The sequence below is a fragment of the Sapajus apella genome, unplaced genomic scaffold, assembly GCF_009761245.1.
Source record: "Sapajus apella isolate SASKATOON/1434 unplaced genomic scaffold, GSC_monkey_1.0 scaffold141, whole genome shotgun sequence".
NCBI classification, from domain to species: Eukaryota; Metazoa; Chordata; class Mammalia; order Primates; family Cebidae; genus Sapajus; species Sapajus apella.
The window spans coordinates 1,205,315-1,218,316 of NW_022437081.1; the positions used below are offsets into that span (position 1 = coordinate 1,205,315).

At 40.9% G+C, this 13,002-nt stretch overlaps 1 protein-coding gene across 1 annotated transcript; it reads left to right on the forward strand.

The window, feature by feature from the left end:
• Window positions 1-358: 358 nt before the first annotated feature.
• On the forward strand, window positions 359-12,080 carry CD40LG (CD40 ligand). Its single transcript, XM_032264043.1, has 5 exons — window positions 359-680; window positions 2,548-2,679; window positions 6,841-6,898; window positions 8,823-8,885; window positions 11,373-12,080. Exons 1-5 carry the CDS (start codon window positions 525-527, stop codon window positions 11,747-11,749), a joined length of 786 nt encoding a protein of 261 aa, XP_032119934.1. The 5' UTR covers window positions 359-524; the 3' UTR covers window positions 11,750-12,080.
• Window positions 12,081-13,002: the final 922 nt, after the last annotated feature.

Below are 13,002 nucleotides of genomic sequence, written 5' to 3' on the forward strand. Positions count from 1 at the left end.
TAAAGTTTTAAGAAGCAATTAGTTGATGGGACATCAGTCATAAAATCAATCCAAACTTTTGTTGACATGTGTTTCTTTCCCCATATACCAGTTTCCCACTTGATATTAGTAAGACTGAAATTGAAATAAGCCTATTGCTAGTGGATGAATTTGTCACTTTCCTTGAAACTGGTGAACCCAAAAAGTTAGACAGCGATAGGAAAATACTGCCATTGTCTGTTAAGAAGTCTATGACATTTCAAGGCAAGAATGAATATATGGAAGAAGAAAGTTGTTTCTTCTTTACTAACAAAAAGGAAAGCCTGGAAGTGAATGATATGGGTATAATTTAAAAAAAAAAAAAAAACCTTTACGTAACGTTTTTGCTGGGAGAGAAGACTACGAAGCATATTTTCCAGGAAGTGTGGGCTGCAACGATTGTGCGCTCTTAACTAATCCTGAGTAAGGTGGCCACTTTGACAGTCTTCTCATGCTGCCTCTGCCACCTTCTCCACCAGAAGATACCATTTCAACTTTAACACAGCATGATCGAAACATACAACCAACCTGCTCCCCGATCTGCGGCCACTGGACTGCCCGTCAGCATGAAAATTTTTATGTATTTACTTACTGTTTTTCTTATCACCCAGATGATTGGGTCAGCACTTTTTGCTGTGTATCTTCATAGAAGGTTGGACAAGGTAAGATGAACCACAGGCTTTATTAACTAAATTTGTGGTCCTTACTAATTGGTAGGTTGGTTTGTTTTAGTTCTACCCAAATGATGGATGATGGTAGAAACCAAATAGAAGAATGGTCTTGTGCCATAATTTTTGTTGCCTAGTCAATCAAGTCTCATATTCTTGTCTATGGTTAGGATCTTGGGATCTGGAGTCAGACTGCCTAGGTTCAAATCCTGGCCCTGCCCATACCATCTCTGGTATCCTGGGGCAAGTGCCTTAGTTTCCACATCTGAGAAATTGAGACGGTAATGGTGTCCATTTCACAGATGAAGTGAGTTTAGCCTTGTAAAGAGCTTAGGAGTGTGCCTGATATATGGTAAGCACTGCATACGCACTAGCTGTAATTATTTGCTAAAGTTTTGCTTTAAAAGTAAGCTAACTTTATGGAGACAACTTTTTTTCTTTTAAATTTCCAAGTAGGCAAGAAGAGCATCAATTTGATCTAAAAATTCATAGTGCTTCAGATTAGCATAGACATAGATAAGTCCTAGAATTTGCAGCCTTTTAGTAAAAGTAGCACTCTCTGTATAATTCTTCGTGAACACTGATTGTAGTTGCAAGATGCTCAGTTTCCCCCTGAGATGTTTTACATTTTCAAATGGTTAGACTTGCAGAAACAAAAGAGCAGAATAACTTAGTAGGCTGTTTTGCATTCTTAGGAAAAGAAAACCATCAGGATTTATTTTGATTTCATGTATTTTTTCACTTCCACTGAGGAGTATAATTGGCTGTGTTGACAAAATACCAATTATACATGTAAAGGAGAAAATTCATTAGTTTTCTGGCTGTTCCTAAAATTCTGGATGCAGGAACTGTGGCTGGAAAGCATCTGGATGATTGCATTTTATCAGGGATACTGGAGTGTCCTCTCTTAGGATGCGGACCTAGAATTAATGTCATGAGGTTTATATATCAGGATAAGGTAAGGCAGTAAGGGCTGAAGTCATCCACTGGGTTATCCAAACTTTAGGTTTCACTGCTGAGAAAAGAGGAGGCTTCTGGCCTGGTTGGTTGTTTGTGTTTGGCCTGATGCGCTCTGTCAAACAGATGTCTGGACATAGGCCTAGCTTTTAAAGGGGCAATAGTGACCTAAGTAATCTGAAATTTACCATAGTATTTGCATGTGCCCTTAATGACCGCAAAAGCTGCCAGCTAACTGAATCTTGTTTTGAATCTAAAAAATCTACTCTTAAAGTAAGAAAATGGTACAAAATTACTTGATAATGCAAGTGAATTCTATACATTTAATTTTTCGAAGACATTGGAAAAAAATATCTTGTTGCTTTGAGGATAAAAGACGATTTCTTTAAAAATGCAAATGTTTTCTACAAATACTAAAGTTAAAAAGGGAGAGAGATGTAATTAGAACTCGTTAACTGACACATCACAAATTAACTTCTTTTTATAAAGCACTGCATCACAAACACTAAAATGAAGTGGGCAAATTAGCTCTGCAGAAAACTATTTTCTAGGCTGATGTTTATAATGACCAATCATTACTGGAGCAATGAGAAATGTGACAATTACAGAATATTGCTGCTATAGTATGTTGAAAAAGTATGCGTTTTGTAATGAACATTTAGTAGAATAGCTCTGATTTCTACCTGGAGTTTCTGATAACATGACATCGTAATTGCTGGCTTTTATAGATTTTTAAACTGCAAATACAAAATAGCAATCAGCCAATATAATAACTTATTATTCCCCATTTATGCCCGAAAGTCCTCCTCTTGTTGATGCCATGGAAATGAATGTAGAGGCCAATATCATTAGCTGTATTCTCCTTCAGAATGACATTTATCATATCCATGTTATTTCAAAATAGATAGAAGATGAAAGGAATCTTCATGAAGATTTTGTATTCATGAAAACGATACAGAGATGCAACACAGGAGAAAGATCCTTATCCTTACTGAACTGTGAGGACATTAAAAGCCAGTTTGAAGGCTTTGTGAAGGTAAGGAGCTTAGTTGTTGGTAAAAGTGTCATTGAAATGTTTTACTACATTTGCTAGATCGGGCAACTGACAATGCCAATGTGTAAAGATTGGTTATAGACACAAACACACACACACACACGCACATATATGTATGTACATGCATGAATACACACACACATATATGGGTGTGTCTATGTGTGTTAAGCACGCATACATACACATATATATGAGTGTGTGTGTGTTAAAAAAACAAAGACACTCTCTGAGGAAAATACACCCTTAGGGGTACAGCCACACAGACTCATGAGCTTACAATATGCAGCTACCACTAGGCAAAATGATAAAATCCACCAAGCTTGGTTTTTGTATTTCTGTGTCTCCCCATCCAAACCTTTATTCTCTCCCACTGTGGACCCATGGTCTGATCCCCATTTCCCAGAGAAGCAATAGCCGTGGACAGCTGCTGTGGCAGTAGGCCGCAAGTGAAGGGACTCCTGAAGACTGGTAACAGTCTCTGGTGCTTCTCTGATGATGGAATTTTAGATATCCTGACAGTGAGATCTTTCCCTTATACTGGGGAGAGAGGTGCGGGGAATAAGTAATAGACACTCTCAGTGCTGCTCAAACCAGACTCCGTCTAATATCACTTGCTCATGAAGCCAGTCCACTCTATGGCCAGTCATGACCAGAGGCACAGAGGGTTCAAAGCCTTCTAGCCCACCAGGCTGGTAACCAGCATGAAGTCACTGCAGTGACTATGGCTTATAATGGATACCCAAAACAAGAATTTTTAGAGGCTTTACATTAATTCCATTGTCACAGACATGGGATCTAAGGGCTCTTTCTCCTGAGGTAGAACATCAAGAGTTCTTTCTGCCTACATCCCTCTGAGGACACTGAGTCAAATATCCTTGAGTCTCAGCTTACTTAGGGGTCATTTCTAGGGGACAGCACTTCACATCGAGGACAGCGCTGGACCAGGTGGGTGGGTATCTGGGTAAACCAACAGGAATTAGTTCTCACATATAGATGATATGTAATGTAATAAAGGTGTAAAAGGTTTAAGGTGTTATTTCTAATTGTATTCCTGCTCTCCTGTACTGTCACCAGGGTGTCATTTAATTCTAGTGAAGATTCTAACACCTTATTCCTGAGTCACTTACGGGTATCAGAATGCGGCTCAAATCTGCTGCTTGCTTTCAGGTTCTTTACATTAATCTAGATTTTAGATGAAACTCCTAAACCCTTTCTTTGCAAGACTGGCCAGCTAGGAAAATGATTTGAGTTTCTTTGGTTCTTCAAGGATTTGGGCCAGTATTACAGAGTATTGGACGGTGTTATGAATTTAAATGTGAATAAAGACAATTTCAAAATGATGGTTAATAATCCAAATAGCAGACTGAATGTGCTTGACTGTGTGACTTTGAGTAAATAACTTCACCTTTCTGGGCCTCAGTTTTATCTATAACATGAGAAGACAGATTATCTGTAAGGGCACTATCAGCTCTGACATTCTATGTGATAAGCCTTCAGTTCCCTCCAGTGGCAGTGAGAGTGGCTTATCAGTCACCCTCATTTCTTACAGAGACTTTTGCAGTTGAATTGTCAATTCCTCATGTCATTATTTCGGGTTGGGTATGTATGCAAATCTCCCAAAATCAGCCACCAAGGATAGGAATAAGGTCAGTTTGGCCTCCATGCTTATGCTCGCACGAAAAAAGTGACAGCTTCAAAGTTTCATATTCTTAAAAGGCAGATCTTCTCAGGCATGTCAGCCAGGGCTCCAGGGATCTCCTCCTTACATGCAACTGAAGGAGGCCCCTTGTGTCTACTGCAGCAGGTGTGGAACCCTAGTCAACACCATCTATACCTAGGATCATGCACAATGAGTAGATACAGAGTTCTACAGCTGCCCAATCCTCCCCCATGACAGATCCTCTTTCCAATACCCTTTCCCCCAAATTTCTCACTCTAAAACAATATTTTAGACTTTGAAAAAAAACTCAATAGGTCAATTATAGAATAGCTCCAGATTGGATTCATATTTTCTCAGCTAATGTTAGCAGGCATTTTTTTCGGGGCCACAGTCTGGCTGCACCAAATCAACCTCAAGTTTGAATTTGGGGCCTTTGAATCATAGGGCGTGATGGGGTCTTAGAAGTTATCAGATCCAATTATCAATCCAGAGCTTCAGTCTTCTCTCCACATCCTAAGTGGTCATCCAATCTCTCTTTGAAGATCTCTAGTGACAAGGAACTCATTATCTTTGGAGGCAGGTAGCACTAATCTGTCACTTTGGGGGAAAGATGGTATTCAAGACTCAAGTGAGGGTAAGCAGAGGTATCATTTTGAATAGTATGATTTCATATTAAAACTTACAACCCACCCCACCCCTGCTAGAATATTCAGTTCCGTGATTATTTACCCACGAATGCCTGCGAGGTCTTTGAGAGAGTCAAAGCACTTCTGTTTCAAGGTAAAGAGCAACCTGTCCATACCTGCCATGTGGAACTCTCACTAAGAAAGAAATAACTCATTCCAGATTTTCTGAAAGTCTACTTTAAAAAGCTGGGGAGAGATAGCAAGGGGAGAAATGCCAGATGTAGGTGATGGGGAGGAAGGCAGCAAATCACACTGCCACGTGTGTACGTATGCAACAATTTTGCATGTTCTCCACACGTACCCCGAAACCTAAAATGCAATAAAATAAATAAATGGGGGAAAAAAAAGTATTTCAATTGAGGTGGGGAGTGAAGCAAGGAAAAAAAAGGCTCTGGGGATTGTGGCTGGGGGAAAGTTCACAGAAAGGCTAGGCTGGGCTCATGAAACACAAGCTTTGCTGACTTCATGTTTTCATCTTGGCCAGGCCTCAACACCAATGCAACCACTTAGCCTAAAAGTATCTCGACCTCAATCATCACACTCTACTTTTTGAAAAGACACTAAATAGTCATTTGTTTACTTGTGATCTCACAAACATTTTCCTGTCACTGCATCTTCATAGTGCCGCGCTTCAGCTCAAATGGAAAGTTGAAGTTCTGGGGCCCGTGTGAGTGTTCTCAGGCTCAGGTTCCCCTGGAGGCTCTACGACCTACGCCCTTAAATCTGGCAACTGAGCTGAGCCTACAGCAAGACTCTCAACAGTGACAACACAAATTCTTTCTGGGGGAGGAAAGAAAAGGAAAGGTTCTGTAGACAACTGATTCCAAGAGTGGGAAAGACCAGAGGACTTTGATTATCATAAGATGTGAAAACACTACTGTCTTCTTCCCTTTTATTCAGAAGATAGACAGATGTAAGAAGCTAAGCCCAGCCTGTGAATGTCATCTCACAATTTCCACTCTTGATTTAGATCTCAGCTTCTTTGGGTGACATCATACTGACTAGTTAAGCCCTCCAGGCCTTTTGATCAGTCTCTTTAAAATGGAAGCAATAGCCTTGATTATCTTCCAACCTATGTTGATGGAAGTTCCTGTTAGCTTCTTTAAATACCTCTAGCCTTCCTTCAGTTTATAAGTGAAAAGAAACCTTTTAAAAAGTGTCGCATTTGCCTTTGAACATCAGCACCATTGGGAGATGACCTGTTTCCTAAATGCTGATTATTCTAAATAAATACAATGCAACTATCAACAAGAGAATCTCTTCAACCCATTGAAAGGGATAACAAAATTTAAAATGTCAGGAGGTCTATTCATAGTCTGGGATTTCTCTCCCAAGGTCAAACTTACTGTTATCTTTTCTTACAAGATTTCACACTAATTGTATTCTAAGAGATATACACCTTGCTTTATGTTTAATAATATTCCATATACCAGTTCCCAGGGTAGAATCATCTCCCCATTCAACATATTTGTCAATATCTGTCAAAGCCAGGGAGTTTGAGGTCATAAGAAGGGTCAGGACCGCAGCCTCTGGTCTGGAGAGAGCACTGGAACGGAGATAATAGGCCTGGATTTTACTTCCAGATTCTCCCCTGGGCTTTCTGGGTTGTCGGCTCATCTGTCAGAACCATGGACTCCCAATTGGTATGATGGAATTAATGACAGAATCTGAGTCTATATGATAATCCTCACCAGAAACAGACAACAGAGTAATGACAGATGCCAAACAAATGATAACTTTAAAACCCCACAGCAGAGCCCCTGTCAAAATAACCTCTTGCAATGATTCTTATTTTAGGATATAATGCTAAACAAAGAGGAGAAGAAGAAAGAAAATAGCTTTGAAATGCAAAAAGGTAGGCTTGCTGTTTACTAATTTCTATGAACGTCTGAAAACTAAAAGGAAGTTTGATTTAGTCTGATAATATTGAACAACCCAGTGTTGTTGAATCAGGGAACTTTTAGCCCTGGAAATAAAACAGGAACACAATTGTCAAATTGACACCTTCTCTGGTCCCTGTGACTTGGAAAGGCTTTGTACGTATGTATTTATGAAAAAGGATATGTTCCTTTAATGCCAATGATACCAAATCTGAAGAAATTCCATTATGTTCAATACCTTAATTAGAGCAACCACGCAGCCTGGTACCACCTACAGTGGAATGAGATGACAGGAAAGTCATCATTCAGTAACAGTGGCATTCATCACTCATAGATAACCATTTTTCATAGAGCACAGTGGCCGGTGGAGCCTCTGGGATCGAGGAGTGACAGTGTCACAGTGTTCTATTATTTGCCCTGTTCTTAAAGTTAGAGCATCCTGAACATCTCAGGGTTGGAAGACACCTTGATGGCTCTCAAATCCAGCACCATCCCCACAACACAAATCTCCTTCACAATAGCGCTGACCATCCAGCCTCTGATCAAACATGTCTCGGGATGAAGCACTTTACACCTCATAAGGCAGCCTGATCCATCTTTGAATGGCTCTAATACTACTAAGATTACTATACTACTTGAGAGAAGTCTTTCCTCCTCGAGTTAAACTTTGTTCCTATAATCTCCACTTACTGGTCCCAGTTCTGCTCTTTGAGGCCATAGTAAACAAAGTATAATTGCTCTCCTCCCCAGCAGCTGTCCAGATATGGAAGACAGCAATCATGGCCACCAAGGTGTGACTGAGCTTTTTCTTCTCCAGGATAAAGATCCCTGATATCTTCCACTGTTCCTCCTATGACCCTTTCCAGGCCCTTTCCTCCGACATTCATCTCCTTTTCTTGGACACACTAACTTTTCCCTTGTCCTTTTAGAATGTGGTAACCCAAACCAATACAATCATGCCTGAAGTGACTTTAGCAGCAGATTATGGGAAAGAGGGAGTGTTGTTAGAGAGAATATTATATCACAAAGTTGATGAACATGATGTTATGGCTTCTGCAAATTTAATACACACAAAGACATACATCACACAGAGATAGAGATACTATTTTCTAAGGCAAAGACAGAACTCAGAGCTTGCCTTAACTGTTGTTCTGGATGCTAAATGGTCATCGGACTTCCATGAATGTTTTATCTTCAGAATAACTGCAAGATATGTTGCGTAGCAGTAGCATGCTGTCTGTTAATTACAGAGAAGTCTGAGGAAACAGTTTATGTAGATGCTGTCTATAAGTCTTCAGGAAAATGATAACATTAACCAAACTGGTCATTTAGGTCATGCAATTTGACTCAACGTTTATAGGGCACTTACAAAGTACCCAACATCAAGCTCATAACTGGACAAAAAGAAATTTCCACACAGCCTCTGCCCTTAGCAGATTGGCACATCTCATTAGGGAGCAGGGCTTTAAAACGAGAAATAATTAAAGATAGATACAATAGTTCGGCCAGTTGCTTGACCAAATCAGAAACCGTAAGAATCTTACTAAGTGTACAGCCTTTGGAGCACACTAAAATCCACAATGTATGGGAGTTGTGCCTAAAAGCAAGATGTTTAACGAAGTCCAGTGTTTTTAGCCTGTGTCAATGTATGCAAAATGGAATCTAGTACTGATTAACTATTAGGAGAATGAGATCAATGGAAATAGCCAATTCAATTACTCAGATTTTAGAAACCAACTTTTCCTTCAGTGGGAGGGATTTCAGACCATTTTATCCTTCCTTTTACATAACCTATTTTTGCACAATCTCTATTACACAGTTGTAGAACTGGACCAAATAGTTTTGGGGGCAGTTTTTGTATTACCTTAGCCTGACAGATTGTTGTTGGTTTCATTTCAGGTGATCAGAATCCTCAAATTGCGGCACATGTCATAAGTGAGGCCAGTAGTAAAACAACATCTGGTAAGTCACACAGCATCTGAGCAGTAGCCACTCAAGGGGAAAGGCTGGAATGCCGAAATCATGTTACCTAATGGTTAGACTCCTCTTTTCCCCTGGGACCCAATTTACACACCTACCCCTATACTTCTCCTATTCCCTTTTTTGTCTTCAAAGTGAGTTCAAATGCAAAGATGGGACTTAGAAGGACAAAAGGAGGTGGAATGCAATCTCAGTGTTCTCATTATGTTCTTGCTCAGTGGCTGATTCTAAATGATGAATTACTGGGTGGAGGGATCATTATTCTGACAACATAGAAGAGATGGCAGGTAGTGACCTCCTGACTGGAGCATCCCTCCTCCTAACCCCTCTTCACTGTGTGGAAATGGGCCTTGTAGGGTATTTCCTGCCATCTGTCAATCCCTGTATGATTAAGCTCAGCCTCACTGAGGCCAACCTCAGGGAAATTAAAGGTAAAATCATTCTGTAAAGATCAATAGGTGCCAAGACGTTAGATTTTCCAATGAAGTAACAGCAGACGACATACTGTGATCTTTTCAACTTTGAACGATTTTATTTCCATATACGTTCTGCCACCATTCTAGCCTTTAGATATTTTTTTCCCAAATGCGTACCTTGCAATAACTGATGCCGGAGATTATGCCGTATCTGATAAATGGATGGAAACATGCACGCTAACATAAAGTTCCCCATCAACATAAAGGCAAGAGAGTCAGAGGAGTCTTTGAAAAATTCAACAGAGTACTCCGGAATGGAGTTCTAAACAGTGTGTGTGTGTGTGTGTGTGTGTGTGTGTGTGTGTGTGTGTGTGTGACAGAGAGAGAAACAGACACAGACAGAGAGAGAGAGAAGACACTGCTTCATCTCTGAAGTGGCTTGGGCTTCTCAGTGGGTGTAACACATGGACAGTTATCATTATCGTATATAATGACAGTAGAAATTGTATATAACAGCAGATAGTGATGCTGTTAAGTGCTGTACAACTGTAAGGTGACACTACATAGTTTACTTACCATGGCTTAGATGTCAAAAGAGTGACGTAAAGTCCCTCATTAATATCAGTTAGTTGCACGATATTTAATAATTTTGTCAGGTACTCCTTCTCGCTTCTGGATTGGGTGACAACAACAGATAAATCTCCTAGAAGAATAGCTTCCCACTCGTCTTTTTTTCACCTCTATCTAAACCCTTGCTCTTGGATATATTTCTTGGAGCTCAGATTCTCCCAAAAGGCTCGTAATGGATATCAGCTCTATAATATCTTACACTCTGCAACCCGATAGGTTTGCAGGGGATCAGGTGGGAAGACAATGCCATTCCACCCCCATCCCAGTCCCAAACCTCTTCTTCCTACCTAGCCATGCTACTAATATCTTGCCCTACATCCCACATCAAGGACTAAAATTAGGTAAGGACCTACCAAAGTAAACTTATTGAACTAAAAGTTTAAGAACCTGCCTTTTTTTTCTCAATAACATGGTTCAAAAGAGCACACATTCTAATGAAGCATTGTTTCTGGAGTGGTCTGGAGGGCCCAGATCTGTCAGGAATTTCAGGATGCCTTCCTAGTAATAAAGGGCGAGTCTTAGCAGGTGGGATCTTGTGCCCTGATAGACATAAGGCTATAGAATAGGAATTGCTTAAAAAAAAAAAAAAAAAAGCTGAAGGAAGCAAACACATCAGTACTTTCGCTTCTCCTCAACCCTCACCCTCATCAGTCAGCCTAGCTTTCTGTGGGAGCTGAGATTTGAAGTCAGGCGCACACACTACTTTGAACCCACTCAACATCACAGCCGAGAAAATGGCACACTGTTGGTGGGTACTCTGGCTTAGCCACAAGAATACAGGTACTTTCAAGTTGGTGGCGCCCACTACAATGGGAGATCAAAACATACCGTGAAATGAACACACAGTTTATTTTCATACTTCCTTGCCTAATTTTAGTCCTTGCTGGGGGAGGCAGGTCAGGTTTGCAGCAGCATGATCAGGTAGGAAGAAATAGGGTCTTTTCTCTGTGCTAAGTCTGAGCTAGGTAGACTGACAACTCTTTGACTTTGTAAAATTCAAGGCAAGCAAGGTATTCATGTTAATATTAGCAAAAGTTTTGTCTGAGTAATTTGGTATGCATAATTTATGATGCAGAATTTTGAAATTATTTGTACCTTCTTAAGTCCAAGGCAAATTGACTATAAGGACTCTAACGACAGAAGGAAACTCACTGTGATCTCTTACTTTATTTAATCTTCGCAAGTCTCTGAAATATGCTCTAATATGAGCCCCATGTTGCAGATGAGGAGTGAAGCTCGGGGAGATTAAGAGACTTGCCTAAGCTTAAGTAGAGTCTGGATTAGAACATGGCTCTGAAGCCCATGGAAGGGGCCTTGAGAATCTATTCCCATACCAAGCCAGTATCCAACATTAAGCTATACTTTTTGCCAGAATGTGAACTATGCTTCACCTCACCACAAACCTTTCCTGTCTTTGTAACAGTGCTACAGTGGGCTGAAAAAGGATACTACACCATGAGCAACAACTTGGTAACCCTGGAAAATGGGAAACAGCTGACCGTTAAAAGACAAGGACTCTATTATATCTATGCCCAAGTCACCTTCTGTTCCAATCGGGAAGCTTCGAGTCAAGCTCCATTTATAGCCAGCCTCTGCCTAAAGCCCCCCAATAGATTCGAGAGAATCTTACTCAGAGCCGCAAATACCCACAGTTCTGCCAAACCTTGCGGGCAACAATCCATTCACTTGGGAGGAATATTTGAATTGCAACCAGGTGCTTCGGTGTTTGTCAATGTGACTGATCCAAGCCAAGTGAGCCACGGCACCGGCTTCACGTCCTTTGGCTTACTCAAACTCTGAACAGTGGAACAGTGTCACCTTGCAGGCTGTGGTGCAGCTGACGCTGGCAGTCTTCATAACACAGCACAGCAGATAAGCCCACCCCCTGTTAACTGCCTATTTATAACCCTAGGATCCTCCTTATGGAGAACTATTTATTATATACTCCAAGGCATGTAGACCTGTAATAAGTGAATTACAGGTCACATGAAACCAAAACGGGCCCTGCTCCATAAGAGCTTATATTTCTGAAGCAGCAACCCCACTGATGCAGACATCCAGAAAGTCCTATGAAAAGACAAGGCCATTATGCACAGGTTGAATTCTGAGTAAACAGCAGATAATTTGCCAAGTTCAGTTTTGTTTCTTTGCGTGCAGTGTCTTTCCATGGATAATGCATTTGATTTATCAGTGAAGATGCAGAAGGGAAATGGGGAGCCTCAGCTAATATCCAGTTATGGTTGACTCTGGGTTCCTGTGGCCCTGCTGGAGGGGGCCAGGCTCTAGACTTTAGAATGTCTAACACAGTGGAGACCCGAAAACCCTGCCCTGCCACCCACTCAGACAGTTATTCATTCCCTTTCAATCTCTCTCTCTCTCCCCATCTCTCTCTTTCAGTCTCTCTCTCTCTCAACCTCTTTCTCCTAGTCTCTCTCTCCCTCTGTCAGTCTCTTTTCTCCCCAGTCTCTCTTCTTAATCTCTCTTTTTCTGTCTCTCTGCCTTTCTCTCTCTCTCCATCTCTCTCTCTCTCCCCGCCTCTCTCTCTGTCTCTCTCTCACTCTCTCCATCTCTCTCTCTCTCTCACACACACACACACACACACACACACAAGTTAGGCTGTTGTTAGTCAGTTCTCTTCTTTTCACCGTGTCCCTATCTCTACCACTGTAGATGGGGGTGAGGAGTAGGGAGTGCGGCCCTGAGCCTGCCCACTCCTCATCACGAAATGACTGTATTTAAAGGAAATCTGTTGTATCTACCTGCAGTCTCCATTGTTTCCAGAGTGAACTTGTAATTATCTTGTTATTTATTTTTTGAATAATAAAGACCTCTTAACATTATTGGTGTTGTCTGAGTACCTAAAGCTCTCAGCCAGGTTGGGGGAAGAGGAAGCATTTGGAGGAAATTTTCCCAACCTTTGTGATGTTTTCATAAACTGTTCTTAAGCTACTTACATCGTAAAATATCTTGGTGGTGGCACATTTTCTAGAAGTCTGTGACAGCCTTTGATGGATGATGTGCTAGCCTATTCAGTGAAAAGCAATCTAGGTCTT